This window comes from Piliocolobus tephrosceles, chromosome 1, assembly GCF_002776525.5.
Source record: "Piliocolobus tephrosceles isolate RC106 chromosome 1, ASM277652v3, whole genome shotgun sequence".
Lineage (NCBI taxonomy): Eukaryota > Metazoa > Chordata > Mammalia > Primates > Cercopithecidae > Piliocolobus > Piliocolobus tephrosceles.
The window spans coordinates 215,100,077-215,116,763 of NC_045434.1; the positions used below are offsets into that span (position 1 = coordinate 215,100,077).

Below are 16,687 nucleotides of genomic sequence, written 5' to 3' on the forward strand. Positions count from 1 at the left end.
GCTCGAACCTGTAGCCCCAGCTACTGGGGAGGCTGAGGCAGGAGGACTGTTTGAGCCCAGGAGTTCAAGGCTGCAGTGAGCTGTGATTGTGCCACTGCACTCCAGCCTGGACAACAGAGCAGGACCCCATCTCTAAAAAAATTTTTTTAAATGAAAAAACTGTAGATAGGACCTCTTAGTCCAGCAATGTTGCAGGTATTTTTAAAGAAAGGAACCTTTCCCTCTATTCATTCAAGAAATCAAGCAATATGGTAAAAGTTACTTTAAACCTGCAAAAAAAAAAAAAAAAAAAAAGTAAGAGGAGTTGGGGAAATACTCAACAGTTTTCACAGACACCAAGAAAACCAAACTAAAATTTGGGGCTAGAGCACAAGTAATTATTTAATTATTAATTTATGAATAAATGAAATATTAATTTATGAATAATAAAAAAACAGCAGAAGGTCTATCAAAAGACATGATTTGGAGATACTCCCTAAAATCAGGTTAATGATTTTATGAGATGGGCAATTCAACATGCACCTCAAACCCAAGTAACTTTATTCTTTTTCTGAACCACAAAAGGTTAGTGTGGGAAAAAATTATGTGCTACAGTACGAAAATACTTTGTGCTCACATATTACCACTTTTCAAGAAGTTTAAAATATGCCATTAAGTGTTACTATACTATAATAACCCTCACAACTCCCCTATGGGATACAGACAAAAATTAAAGTATACAGTCAAGTTAAAAGGAAAAAGTCTGGTAGGCAGCCGACTTCCTACTCCTGGGGCAGGCTAAATAAAAAAATGAAACAGTAACCTCTAAGGTAATTGGGGCACAAACCATTTTAGGCTCTAAAATTGAGTTCAACACCTAGAATTGAGTTCAAAAGCAAACAAGTTGCTTGAACAGACTACAAAACAGTTCAAGTTCTAAGAGGCTGACACAGGAACTAATATTACAATATATCAAGCCTGATTTATGGCCTGAAAAATCAGATTAATTGATTCTCTATTACCAGAGATGCATGTAAATCATGTTTAAAGTGATTTCACAATTTTTTAAAATTATTCTTTCTAGATGTGAATCACAGTATCATTAGAATTTTCATAAATTTAATTTGGCTTGGAAGCCAGTATACTCGACAGTCTGAAAATAACCAAAGAGCACTTATTAGATGTCCACACTTTTACAAATAGATTCCAGTAGAATACATTCAGTAAAAAAAAAGTGCATAAAATTTAAAATATTGTTTTAGTAGTACTTATTGTTACTAATACTAACGATAATTTTGTTTAACTCCTCAGAGACAGCATTGTAAAATATCAACAAAATCAACCCAACAAACTAGGCATTCTATTCAACATTACATATGTGTAACAAGCATTTTCATATATAAAATCTTATTTCGATCCTAAAAGGTAGCAAAGCACACATTACGCCTATTCTAGGAATGGAGACACCAAGACATGGGTACAAGGCACTGGGCAAAGGCCACAGGCTGGGACGCGGCAGAATCAGAACTAGACCAGTTCTCCCTACACTACTGTGTGATTTCCACAAGAACACACGGCTCTCTCCCTAATAATGCAGCAATGTTTCTCCACAAAGCAACAATGCAAAAGTGGGCAGAAAAAGTAAGTTAGTTGCTCTAAGAGAAAGCTAAGGCAAACGCTCCCACTGAAGAACACGGAGCAGGTTAGCTGGGAGGGAGACATCCTAAAGGAGAGGAGAGCGGTGGAATAGAATGCTACCACGTACGTACCCCTAGAAGCTGATCTTGTCTAAAGATCTTCCATGACTCTCAAACATTTTTTGGTCTATGAACCACAGACCACCATGACCTATCACTACTTGCTACTGCCCAAAGAACTAAAACCTCATCAAAACTAAAGAAGAAAATGACACACTTTCTCATAACACTGCAATGAGGCAGACGCCAAGAAAATGGCAGCCACAGCCCCGGAATGGAGGTCAGCTATCTGGGAACTTCCCTTAATCCAAACACAGCCAGAGTTAGGAAGGAAGCCAAGAACACTCTGAAGGCCAAAAGTGAATTTTATGAAGTCCATGCACAAAAGCTCATGTACTCTACTGTGAGAAGAGGTTCTCCGACCCACATTCGTAGCTTGATTACTATAAAACTACTCACAGTTCTAATATGCTTCATTATCAGGTTGCCAAGCCCAGAGATCAGAAGCAACAAATCAGAGGGGAAAAAATATAGCTCAAAACTGACACACAGAAGTAAAAGAGTGACAGGAAACACCAAGGTGAGATTGTGTTTTAAACAATAAAAATCGGACACAAGGATTTGAAAGATATAGCAGTTTGGGGTCATTTATCATAAAAGCAAACTCTCTACTCAAAAAACCCAAATCGCAGTGTTAAATAAAGCCCAGTTTAATAAGCTACATACAACATAATAAACCCAAGTTATTAAGGAAAATGTAAGTTATATTCCGTGTGTTCTACTTAACAGAGAGAAAAAGGTAGCACAGTTTAATACCTTTTGTTTGCATATTACTTTGTAGTCTATAAAACACTTCATAAGAATTACCTCATTTGATCCTCAACAAAACCATAGGGCAAGAGGGCAGATACCTCCACTGGTCAGGAATTCGCTGGTAAACGGGTTTATCAGTGGAAAACTATAACACAGATGGGCTTGTCGGTGGCAACCTATAACACAGAATGTTCAATTGCCTAACAGGAGAGAGTACACAGAAGGCACATGAAGACACAGGGCACGGAAGGCCTCCTGAGAAGCATCACCACCTGACTATCCCAACTTTCAACTGTAACTGCACTTCCAAAACTTCCGCTATGAAAGCTCCCATTCTTCCATTTGCATCTTCCAGGGCCTCATCTGAAGAACTGTTATAACTCCTTCTAATCACATCACCACCCCCCTACCGTGGAGGACAAATTTATGATGAACCTTCTATGATCCCCATCTCTTGATGTCTTGATGTTAACGGCTTTTTTTTTTTTTTTTTTTTTTTTGACACAGAGTCTCGCTCTCTCACCCAGGCTGGAGTGCAGTGGTGTGATCTCGGCTCACTGCAAGCTCCGCCTCCCAGGTTCACACCATTCTCCTGCCTCAGCCTCCCAAGCAGCTGGGACTACAGGTGCCCACCACCACGCCCGGCTAATTTTTTGTATTTTTAGTAGAGACGGGGTTTCACCATGTTAGCCAGGATGGTCTCAATCTCCTGACCTCGTGATCTGCCCGCCTCAGCCTCCCAAAGTGCTGGGATTAGAGGCGTGAGCCACCGCGCCTGGCCAATGCTAACAGCTTTGTGTAACCTCCTCCCCCAGAGTGTGGGCTGGACGTAGCAAGATGCTTCTAACCAGCAGAACACAGCAAAGGCAATGGGCAGACTGTGACTTCTCTGTCTTGCTAGAGACTGTCCCTCCTGGCTCTGATGAAGCAAGCTGTGGTGTTGAAGAGGCCCGTGGGACAGGAACTAAGGGCAGCCTCGGGCCAACAGCTGGCGAGAAGCTGAGCCCTCAGCCCAACAGCCCAAAGAAAGGAGTCCTTCAAACGGCCAAGGGACCCTGGAAGTGGATCCTCCCCTACCAGAGGTTTCTGAGGCGATCCCAGTCCTGGCCAGCACCTCAACTGCAGCTCAGCAGTCCCAAACCAGCAGACCCAGCTCTGCCCTGCCCAAAAGCCTGACCCATGGGAACCAGGAGATTCCAGCCTGGGCTGTTTTAAGCCACTGGGTTTGTGATGACTGGTTACAGCAGCAATAGATAACTAATACACCCACAGCCCATCAGGCCACAGTGGTTGCTTTTCTCCTCTTGGACTGGATCAATCATTTCACCATCATTTACACCAGTTCTCTGTATACGCCACAACAGTTCTGAAATAATCAACTACCCTATCTCTACTCCTTTATTCTCTCATTGTCGAATTGACAAAACCAATACCTTTCCTTAGTCTTCAGTCAACTCTGCAGCATTACGACTGACAACCTCCTTTCAACCATCCACACTCAGCATCCCTGAATTCATATTCTGCTTGTTCCATTACCTCTCCGACCATTCTTTCTCAGCCTCTACTGGTTCTCTCCCCTCTGGTGACACTAAAATGTAAGCATTCATCACATTTCTGCCCTCAGGCCCCTTTTCTGCTCCCCTGCCAATCTCACTCACAACTGTGACTTCTAATTGTTTTGAACTGATTCATTCATTCATTCAACCAAAAGGTACTGTCTGTACACTTTGGTTGAAAGACGAGACGTAGCAGTGAGCAGAAAGACAACGCCACCGCTTACATGAAGCTTCCACTCTCCCAGGGGCTGTGCTGCTGCCGCTGCATCTGCCCCTCCAGACCTCCTCACAGCCCTTCTCTCCCTGCCCCATGCCCAGGGGGCTGACCTCTAAGGATTCCAGCACCAAGGCTCCCTTGCCCTCTGGATGAACAATGAAGAAAAAAAGCAGAGTGATATGAATGACTCCCTAGTCACTGATCCACACCTCCAATGTCACGCTGTATATATACACTCTAAAGCTGCCCAATGACACCTTAAAAACAGCAGTACCGGCCAGGTGCGATGGCTCACGCCTGTAATCCTACCACTTGTGGGAGGTCGAGGTGGACGGATCACCTGAGATCAGGAGTTCGAGACCAGCCTGGCCAACATGGTGAAACCCCATTTTTACTAAAAACACAAAAATTAGCCGGGCATGGTGGCAGGTGCCTGTAATCCCAGCTACTCGGGAGGCTAAGGCAGGAGAATTGCGTGAACCCAGGTGGTGGATGTTGCAGTGAGCTGAGACCATGCCATTGCACTGCAGCCTGGGCAACAAGAGTGAAACTCTGTCTAAAAAAAAGGGAAGAAGAAAGAAGAAAGAGAAGGAAGAGGAGGAGGAAGAGGAAAGAAGAAAGAAGAAGAGTGGTACCTTTGCAGCCGTTCTCCCCAAAATATACCTGCCTTGTCTTCCCTATCTCAGTCTGGCCTCACTAAATTCCCAGTTATGGTTTAAAACCTAGGAGTCACCTTCCCTCAAGGCCCACATTCAATCAGTCACAAAATTGTATGTGTGTGTGACACACACACTCCTCAGCTAAGCTAGCTCTTTCCTCACCCCAATTCTACAGACAACTCTTGCCAAAAGTGATTTTCTCCCAACTCCAGTCCCTCCTATTTGCTCATTCATTCATTCATTCATTCAGCCAACAAGCATTTACTAAGTCTAGGTACTCAAGCCTCTAACTGCTAGAAATGCACATCTAATTAAAAGAGAAAGAGAAGTAAACAAGCAACTCCCAAAGCGAACTAAAATGTGCCACGACTAGGAAAACCACGTAGTGCTATGGCACACACAGGAAGGGCATCCGATCCAATCCGTGAAAAGAGGGGCAAGGTCAAGAAGGCTATTGGAAGTTTCATTGAAGCCGAAACACAAAGGACACAGAGAGTCAGCAAGAGCATGGGTGAGCGTGTGTGCCTGTGTTCCGGAGGCAGATGCAACTTCTAAATCAAGGCAACAACAATGTGGGAGGCCTAAAACCACCATTGTGGGACCTTGGTACAATCAGAGTCTAAAAAATGTAACATGACTGTAGAGAGGAAGCTGGAAGGGTAACTACGTGGCCCTTATTAGCACATTTCAGGAGAATTGACTTTATCCAATCAATTCCATTCTTCTACTAAAAAAAAATTCTAAAAGCCTCTCCTGAGAGGAGAATTAAATTCATACTCTTCGGTCTGACTTTTCAGGCCTGTAACAACGTGACCCCTACCTACTTTCTGAGGCTTACCTACCCATATGCACGTGAATTCCACCCACTCCCTGTACTCTCTGGCTCTACGCCTCTGTTCCATTTCCTCTGCTTGGAATTTCTCCTCCAACTACCATGTTTGCCCGTCAATGATTTCAGGTCAAATTCCACCTCCTCCCGGAAGTCTTTCCATCTTCCCTTCCAGAGCCTTATTAAAGCATTATGACCTGCCTTGAATCAGTGACATCCCTAGCTGCTTCCCCACAGACTTCTGTCACTACAGACTGTCCGCTACAGGCTTCTGAAGTATGTGTAAACAGAAATGACTCCTAATTTCAAAGTCTAGGAAAAATGTTCAGAAAAGTATTCAATTTACCACTACTGCAGTTCTAAACCGCTAACCATGGAAGGTCACAAAGAAATAATTTTTTTTTTGAGACGGAGTCTTGCTCTGTTCCCCAGGCTAGAGTGCAGTGGTGCAATCTCAGCTCACTGCAACCTCCGCCTCCCGGATTCAAGCGATCCTCCTGCCTCGGCCTCCCAAGTAGCTGATACTATAGGCACGTGCCACCACGCCTGGCTGATTTTTTTTATTTTTAGTAGAGACGGGGTTTCACTGTGTTAGCCAGGATGGTCTTGATCTCCTGACCTCGTGATCCGCCCGCCTCGGCCTCCCAAAGTGAATGATTTTTTAATTATATGAAAACAATCAACCAAAAGCCTAGATTTCTGTATGTGTTCATGTAAGTATCTGTAAATAAGAACGGCTATAGAAATTAAAAAAACAGTATGTGAACAAGCTCAGAAAGAGCACCTGTTCAGTCACAAGGCATTTAAGGGACAGAGTAAAGACGAGAGCCAAGTCTTCAGATACTCTTTCCCAAACGAGATCAACAGGCTACAACCAGAGTACCTCCACACAAGTCACTCACAAACTCATCCAATTACCTGGAACTTTTATCCTTAATTCTTCCCACAATTAATTCCCATTTCCTCCAGAGCTCTCAAGAAGCCTCCCCCAACCTTGCAGATTAGTCAAATCCCTTTACGACACATTGCACGTGCCTTCACAGCACTGAATCCCAGTTGAAATTTCACATGGCATCTTGATTAATGTCTGTCTCCCCCTTAGCTCCATAAGGACAGAGACTGGGTCTGTCCTTCCTTGTGCCTGGCACAGGTAGGCACTTTGTTATTTGTTGAGTAAATGAAGTGACTTAAAAGTATAACAATAACTGATGTTCACATGGCCACTGCAGGACTACAAGGTCCTAACGTATCTTCTGATCCCTCCAGTAATAATAATAATTACATAAATTTTAATGTCACCATTTTATTGTAACATATTCTAACTCTTTGATAATTAAATATTCATATATGTAATCTGCTAGTTCTCTATTAACCAGAATGTATATTAACCAGAATAGCACATTATTTTTAAAACATGCAAGGCATCAGCAAACTTTCACATCAAAAAAACATATACTACAAGAAGCCAACCTACAGGCTATGTGGAAGAGCTCTTTGCTCTCTTGGAACCTGAAAGGTCCAATTCCAGTCTGACAGTGAATTACAGTGTTTCACCAAGGCAGCCTACTACATTAATAAATTAAAACAAAATTGTATGTTTTTAAGGCAAGATGTTTGGGTGTCTGAATTAGCCAGGACTTCCCACGCATACAGCAAATCCATAAAATGAATTTAAACTCCCCAAATAGATCCATAGATTGAACATAATCCCCATTATATCTCAGTTGCCTCTTTTGTGGAAACTAACAAGCTGATCCTAATATTCATACGGAAATACAAGGGACCTAGCACAGCCAAAACAATCTTGAAAAAGAAGAACAGAGTTAAAGGACAGTTCCTGATTTCAAAACTTACTACAAAGCTACAGAATCAAGACATTGTGGTCATGGCATAAAGATAGACATATAGATCAATGGAATAGAATCAAGACTCTAAAAATAAACCCACAGATTTATAGTCAGTTGATTTTCAACAAGGGTGCCAAGACACTTCAGTGAGGAAAGAATGGTCTTTTCAACAAATGGGCTAGGACAACTGAATATCCACATGCAAAAGAATGAAGCTGGAAGCCTACCTCACACTGTATACAAAAATTAACTGAAGATCTATCAGAGAACTAAATGTCAGAGCTAAAATTACAGAACTCTTATGAAAAAACACAGGTGTAAACCTTCACGACCTTGGATATGACAATGGTTTCTTATTATGATACCAAAAGTATAAGTGACAAAAAAAAAAAAAACAGATATATGGGACTCAATCAAATTTCAAACTTCTATTCTTCAAAGGACACTATCAAGAAAGTAAAGGCCAGCACAGCAGCTCACACTTGTAATCCCAGCATTTTAGGAGGCCAAGGCAGGAAAATCACTTGAGCCCAGGAGTTTAAGACCAGCCTGGGCATAATATAGAGACTCCATTTCTATTAAAAAATTTCGAAATTAGCCAGACGAGTGGTGCCTGCCTGTAGTCCCAGCTACTCAGGAGACTTAAGTTCAGGCAGGCAAGACTGCAGTGAGTCATGACTGCATCACTACACTCCTGCCTGGGTGACAGAATGAGACTCTCTCTCAAAAAACGAAAGTGAAAAGACAACCCATGCAGAATCGGAGAAAAATCATACATCACACGTCAATCAAACATTCGAAATCACATATTTGATAAGGGACTGATATGTAGAACACGTATAAAGAATTCCTACAACTGAACAGCAAAAATTCAATTGACTCAATTCAAAAATGGAAGAGGATTTGAATAGACATTCGCCAAAGCAGACATACAAATGGCTAATAAGCGCATGAACAGATGCTCGACATCATTAGTCACTAGGGAAATGCAAATCAAAACCACAATAATATGCCACTTCCCATCTACAAGAATGGCTATAATCAAAAAGATGGACAATAACGAGCGTTTGCAAGAATGTGGAGAAATTACAACTCTCATACTTGCTGGTGGGAATGTAATATGATCTAACCACTTTGGAAAAGTTTGGAAAACAGTTCCTCAAAAAGTTACACAGTTAACTAAGACACCACAATTCCACTCCTAGGTATCTTTCCAAGAGAAATGAAAACATACGTCTATATAAAAGGCTGTACACAAATGTTCACAGGAGCATTTTTCATAATAACCAAAAAGTGGAATAACTCAAATGTCTATTCACTGGTGAACGGACAAACAAAACGTGGTATATATCCACACGACAGAGGATTATTCAAAAATCAAAGCAGTGAAGTGGCCAGGTGTGGTGGTTCACACCTGTAATCCCAGCACCTTGGGAGTCCGAGGCAGAAGGATCACTTGAGCCCAGGAGTTCAAGACCAGCCTGGGCAACATGGCGAGACCCTGTCTCTATTATATTAAATTAAAATTTTTTTAATTTTAAAAAAGGGATGAAGTAACAGTACATGCTACAGACAACACAGATAAAAACCTTGAAAACATTATGCTAAGGGAAATAAGCCAGTCAGGTCACAAAAGGACAAACACTGTATGATTCCATTTATATGAAATGTTGAGACTAGTCCTAAAGATCCATAAAGAAATAAAGCAGATTAGCAATTGACTAGGGCTGGGAGGAGGAGGCAACAGGGAGTGGCTGCTAATGGGTAGATTTTCTTTTTGGAGGGATGAAGATGTGGAATTAGAGAGTGGGGACAGTAACACAAAACATGTAAATATACAAAAGAAAACATACTCAATTACATATTTTAAAAGGGTGAATTTTACAATATATGAATTACATCTTGAGCTATTATTGAAAAACAAATCAGGCTGGGCCCAGTGGCTCATACCTGTAATTCCAGCACTTTGGGAGGCCAAGGCTGGAGATCACTTGAGGCCAGGAGTTTAAGACCAGACTGGGCAACATATTGAGACCCTGTCTTTACCAAAAAAAAAAAGGAGTTTCACTCATTTCCCAGGCTGGAATGCAATGGCAATCTCGGCACACTGCAACCTCCGCCTCCCGGGTTCAACTGATTCTCCTGCCTCAGCCTCCCAAGAAGCTGGGATTACTGGCACCTGCCACCATGCCCGGCTTTTTGTATTTTTTTTTTTAGTAGAGATGGGGTTTCACCATGTTGGCCAGGCTGGTCTGGAACTCCGGACCTCAGGCGATCTACCCGCCTCGGCCTCCCAAAGTACTGGGATTACAGGTGTGAACCACCATGCCCGGCCAAAAATAATTTTTTTTAATCAGCTGGGCATGGTAATACATGCCTGTACTCCTAACCACTTGGGAGTCTGAGGCAGGAAGATCACTTGAGCCCAGGAATTCAAGGTTACAGTGAGCTATGATCACACCTCTGCACTCCAGCCTGGATGACAGAGTGAGACCATCTTTAAAAAGAAATAAAATAATTTTAAAAGGAACCAAATCCCTTTAACTACTGAAACTATTGTGAAGGTTGTTTCTTCAAAAACATCATATACTTTCCTCTTTTGTTTAGCAGAACATACTCAGTATTGCTTTTCTGAATTTACTCAAGGTCAACACTATGAAACATCAATTACTAAACAGCTGTAAATTCAGAGAATTCAATGGTGTGCAGGCTATTAGCCCTTTACATAGTTATCTCCAAACTACTACTCTTTCACAGTCTTCCACCTGTCTTCTATAATTGTGTTTCCTCCTTCTACCATGAAAAATCAAGAACAACAAGAGATCAGAGGCAGCAGGGATATACTAAGGAAAAGCTGAAGGACCGTGCACACAGGCAGCCACATACACTTAAAGACAGGCTGTTTTCTGTTTTCTTCCCCACCTGTTTTCTGCTTTCTACCCATTCTGAAGGCAATGTCTCCCTTTCTTACTAAGGACACACATCTCCATCCTTTTATGTTAACCGATCCAAAACAAGGGGAAACATGGGGAAGGCCACCCAAATAGCTGAACTGTGGAAGACCTCAAATGATACTGACATCACCCAAACTGCCTGATTCTACCTGAGAACACCCACAAAGCAAAGACTGCACAGACCATAGCATTCCAGGGTGTTCTGCTCCTCCAATGGTCAAAGTAAACATTTTGGGGCCAGGCACGGTGGCTCACACCTGTAATCCCAGCCCTTTGAGAGACTGAAGCAGGTGGATCGCTTGAGCTGGCCAGGAGTTCAAAACCAGCCTAGGCAACATAATGAAACCCCTGTCTCTACTAAAAACGTAAAAATTAGCCGGACATGGTGGCATATGCCTGTGTTTCCAGCTAAGTCCTCAGCCCGGGGCGCTGAGGTGGGAGGATCACTTGAGCCCAGGCTGTCGAGACTTCAGTGAGCTGAAATTGCGCCACTGCACTCCAGCCTGGACGACAGAATAAGACCTTGTCTCAAAAAAAAAAGAGAGACAGACAAAGAAAAAGCTTTGGGACAGTTACTACATCTACCACTAACTTACTCCACACACAACCAGGCTGGCTGACCAAGGACACTTGGCCTCCTATCTGTAGCTACACTGAACACTTTCTCTGCAAAACATTCAATCACTATAGCGCCTGAACATAAGACACTCCTTTAGGAGTCAGTACCTTTTCTTTTACACTGTTTGATGGAGACAGAGTTTGAGGTACCAGGACCCCCTGCTCTGATAACCAGCTTCTCACACAATCTCCTCTCACTCTAAGACCCTCCAAATGATCAGCAGGCTGCTGGACCTAACCAACCTTCTTTCATAGTCCACTGGAGTGGGAGGATCACCTGGCCTATGGAAACAAAGCAACTGGCTGAGAGGAGTCAGTCCAATTCCCAGTCTTGAGTATTTTTGTACTGAGCCATAGAAACAGGAGTCAGATGATGGTGAGCACTGGAAATAGAATCAGGACATGCAGGAGCCTTGACTAAGGCCACTACATGCAACTTAGGCAAGAAAGCTACATGTGAATAGAGAAAGCCCAGCTCCAGAGAAGACATGTACACTTCAGTTAGCTGGGAGGCTACAATTGCTTCTGCTCTTCTTAGACTAAAACTGCTTTCACTTGGCCTAACCTGTGCGGCCTGCGGTACGTGCAATCAAAAGTGCTCTAATCTAAAGCAGGGCCTGCTTACCTTCCCTGACATCAACCCCAAACCATCTGTTTCCTAGTGTTTATTACAAACCTCAGACTTTTCTGAATGAGCTAGCCAGTCCTCTTTACAAATATTGCAAATATTAAAATCTCACCTAAAAATCACTTTCTGTATAAATGAACCTCAGGGCCTGAATACCATCATTTTTTTTTTTTTAATGTGTGATTCTGACAGTTTATTTAAGGCACAGCCTCTCACCTTGGGGTCATGAAAATATTGGCCATATATTTACTGTTAGGACCTTGTAACTAATTTTCTCATTAAGCTTCAAATCCATTTGAAGTTTTTATTTTTTCAATTGTGATAAAATATGCATAACATACAATTTACCACTTTAACCCTTTTTGAGCATACCATTTAGTGAAATTAAGGACATTCCCATTGTGTATCACCACTAGCCATAGCTTATTTTCAAAGCATTCTGAAAATCATGACTTTTTTATTTTTATTAAACAAGTATTTATGTTCCCTCATCAAACGACAAGGGCCAGGAGCCTCATCAGTGGCGGGACTGTGGCAGGACAGTGACAAAGGTAGCAAAGAGCACCCACAACAACTTGGAGCAGCACCAGAGCAGCTAAATCCATCCTCAGTTCCTCCAGACATGGCCACAGAAGCTAAAGAGACTAAAAATACTTGGGGAGGACAGATAAAAGCTGTCAAGGATATTCGGCTCAGTTAGAGAGGTCGCCACTATCACCATATTTACATCAGAAAACACTCATACAAGCTGCAGTGGGCCATATTTAGAATAATTAGATTCAGTATAGAATGTCTGATGTTCCTTCCCTCCCAAAATGCCTGAAATAAATCTCTGGGCCTTGAATTTGGTCAAGTTATCTATGATCAATTTCCGGAGGACCCCTAGGAAGAAAGACAGGTACTTCAAAAATGTTAAGTACCCACTCTCCACCTTTCTAACTTGTTATAGCTTTCTTTTTAGTACAACAGCCTCTATCAATAAAACCAAATGAGGAAGAAACTTCCATCAAAGCTTTGTGAAAGCAAACAATTCAGCCAGAACATTTCATAATGGCTGAGATGGAAAGGATAAGGCAGGGAATGTTTACACGAACACCAGGAACTTTAACTTGCCTCTCAGTATCTTTAAAAATGAAACAAAGTTCCAAAAATAAATTATGTTCATGGCCTCTCCAAATGCCAGGCCTATAGTAGCCCAGGGAGTAGGCCCAAGTGAAGAGGTGATATGATCAATGACAGTGGGCCCACAGCAACTCCCCAATCCACACGAGTTTCTAAATAGAAGAGTCTTCATTTACTGAATTACTGAGAATCGATAGATTTTAATAACAGTTATATTAATCAACTCCAGAAAGTCCAACTAAATGAATATAAATACTACCTTAAACAGAAAAAGTCTGAGGTTAGCAAATATTTTTCATCTGTAATCATATATTATTTAAGTCTATTTTCCAAAACTACGAACCCTCATCTATGTCTGAACAAAGACCTCAGATTTGTCATACAAAATAACTATGAATATTTGGCTGTTATACATCTTTTTTAATAATTTTAAAATTTTTTTTATATTTTGTTTGTTTTGAGATAGGGTCTCAACTCTGTCATCCAGACTGGAGTGCAGTGGCGCAATCATAGCTCACTGCAGCCCTGACCTCAAGGGCTCAAGCAATCCTCCAACCTCAGCCTCCCAGGTACCTGGGATCACAGGTGCGTACCACCACATCTGGCTAATTTTTTCTATTTTTAGTAGAGACAAGGTCTCACTAATGTTGCCCAGGCTGGTCTCGAACTCCAGGGCTAAAGCAATCCTCCCGCCTCGGCCTCCCAAAGTGTTGAGATTATAGGCGTGAGCCACAGTACCCGGCCTACATTTTTTAAAGTTAATATAGTATATTAAACAGACAGACCTAAAAACTTAAGCCGTCTATGTACCTCAGAAAGGAGACATCTGAGTGTCTGCAGTTCAAATCCCCCCATACGGCTTGAGTCAACATATTATTCTTGTCCTGGAGCAAGGACCTCAAAAGGAAAAGATACAGTTATACAGAACAGCTGAATATCAGGAAAGCAAGCCCTGAAATGAAATTCCATATCTCCGACTTCATTTCCTTATATAATAGTCCCCCCCTTATCCATGGTTCCAGTTACAAGCGGTCAACTAAGGTCCAAAAATAGGTGAGTATGGTACAATAAGATAATCTGAGAGAGATAGACAGACCACATTCACACAACTTTTATTACAGTATATTGTTGCAATTTCTATTTTATCATTAGTTACTGCTATTAATTATTAATAGTAATTATTATTAATGGGAAGGAACTTTCAAGGTCATCACTAGTACAACCCTTTACCCAATACATGAATCCCCTCAAAATGACTACCAACTATCTCATTATATAAGAGCTGAGGTCCGAGAAAAGCAAGATGAGGAAAAGTTGTGCTGGAATCAAGAGTGATAAATGCAGAAATACCATCTGGTAAAAGAAGGTATGGAGGCCATGGAGAGAAAGGCTTCTAGCTTCTGGTCTACCTAAGTGGCAGCAAAGACAGTACAGAATGCAGCTCTGCTGGGATCCTTGAGTTCTGCTCACCAGCATTCCTAGCTAGTGAAAGAAAAGAGTACAAGCCAGGCACAGTGGCTCATGCCTGTAAGCCTGGCACTTTGGGAGGCTGAGACAGGATTACTGCTTGAGGCCAGGAGTACAAGACAAGCCTGTGCAATATAGCAAGACCCTTTCTCCATAAAATTAAAAAAGAATGAGCCAGGTGTGGTGGCACACGCCCGTAGTCCTCGCTATTCAGGAGGCTGAGGCAGGAGAATCACTTGAACCCAAGAGTTCAAGGTTGCAGAGAGCTGTGATGGCACTCTAGCCTGGGTGACAGAGCAAGAGTCTGTCTCTAAAAAAATTTTTTTAATTAATAATAATAAATAATGAATAAGGAAACAATAAATAACAAATAGTAAAAAGGAAAGAGTTTGAGCTGGGAATCAAAGTGGGCTTGTTCTAAAAGCTGTGTAGGAGGTGCAAAGCCTTCACGGCTGGAGAACTAACCAATCACTGATTGGTTCAGGGTTAGATAAAAATGATAATGCTTTAGCCAGGTGTGGAGGCTCACATCTGTAACCCCAGCACTTTGGGAGGCTGAGGAGGGCGGATCATGAGGTCAGGAGATCGAGACCATCCTGGCTAACACGGTGAAATCTCGTCTCTACTAAAAAAATACAAAAAATTACCCGGGTGTGGTAGCAGGTGCCTGTGGTCCCAGCTACCCGAGAGGCTGAGGCAGGAGAATGGCATGAACTCGAGAAGTAGAGCTTGCATCACTGCACTCCAGCCTGGGCAACAGAGCAAGAATCTGTCTAAATAAATAAATAAATAAATAATGCTGATGCTACCGCCAGTATTCCAGATATTCTGAAACCTAATAATAACAGCCCACAACTTTTCATACCTACAGTGGCACATGGCTTTGAAAATTAGGGGTTTTTTTTTACAGAGCCCCTCTACCATTAAATATTCCTTTCTTAGGCTGGGTGCAGTGGCTCATGCCTGTAATCCCAGCACTTTGGGAGGCCGAGGCGGGTGGATCACCTCAGGTCAGGAATTCGAGACCAGCCTGGCCAACATGGTGTGTCAACTAAAAATACAAAAATTAGCCGGGCGTAGGGTTGGGCGCCTGTAATCCTAGCTACTCGGGGGCCGAGGCAGGAGAATCACTTGAACCCAGGAGGCGGAGGTTGCAGTGAGCCAAGATTGCGCCATCGCACTCCAGCCTGGGGGACAACAGCGAGACTTCATCTCAAAAAATATATATATATTTTTTTCTTTTTTCATTATCGCTTGCAAATAGATTCTTTTACAGAAATCATATTTAAATAATATATAAATTATTTTATTAGGGAAAATAATGTCATTTAAGTCAACTTCAATGTTTATTCACAGTCTGCTTGCTTTTATTTCCTTTCTCTTAGCTAATCTACTGAAAGGAGAAAGCCAGTTAACAGACCACTCTTCTGCTACCTATTAGATAATATAGTTTAACCTAAAAGAACACAAAATTCTAGTTTCACTTAATAATGGGAGGACACAGGATCTGTACTTGTTATGGCATTTAAAAAGTCATCTCAGGCCAGGTGCGGTGGCTCACGTCTGTAATCCCAGCACTTTGGGAGGCGAAGGCAGGCAGATAAGCTGAGGTCGTTGAGTTCCAGATCAGCCTGGCCAACATGGTGAAACCCCATCTCTACTAAAAAAAAAAACAAAAATTAGCCAGGCGTAGTGGTATGCGCCTATAATCCCAGCTACTTGGGAGGCTGAGGTAGGAGAACTGCTTGAACACGGGAAGTAGAGGTTGCGGTGAGCCAAGATCATGCCACCGCACTCCAGTCTGGGTGACAGAACAAGACTCCATCTCAAAAAAAAAAAAACCCAATAAATAAAAAATAAAGAGTCATCTCAGCCGGACATGGTGGCTTATGCTTGTAATCCCAGCACTTTGGGAGGCTGATGCAGGAGGATCGCTTGAGCCCTGTAGTTTGAGATCAGCCCGGGCAACAAGGCAAAATCCCATCTCTACAAAAAATACAAAACTTAGCCAGGCATGGTGGCGCGCACCTATGGTCTCAGCCACTTGGGGGACTGAGGCAGGAGGATTGCTTAGGCCGGGGAAGTGGAGGCTGCAGTAAGACAAGATCACGCCACTGCACTTCAACCTGGGTGACAAAGCAACACTGTCTCAGCAAAAAAAGTGATCTCAAGAGTAAGACTAGGTATCAATCAAAGTGGTTGCAGCTTGAATCATCGATTCTAATCATGAATTATTATTTAGCTAAAATGATGATTCCCAAATATAACACATTTTATTTCTAAATGTTTCTTCGCAACTGA

General features: G+C 42.2%; 1 protein-coding gene across 1 annotated transcript in view; it reads right to left on the reverse strand.

Moving 5' to 3' along the window:
- The window catches only part of CAMTA1 (calmodulin binding transcription activator 1), a 953,649-nt gene extending 937,613 nt beyond the window's left edge, over positions 1–16,036 (reverse strand). Inside the window, exons 1-2 of the mRNA XM_031934754.1 lie at positions 15,900–16,036; positions 13,730–13,816 (exon numbers count right to left, since the gene is read on the reverse strand). Coding sequence (XP_031790614.1) covers positions 13,730–13,774 — 45 coding nt within the window. The 5' untranslated portion in view covers positions 13,775–13,816; positions 15,900–16,036. The remainder of the gene's footprint in view (positions 1–13,729; positions 13,817–15,899) is intronic.
- Between the last annotated feature and the right edge of the window lie 651 nt (positions 16,037–16,687).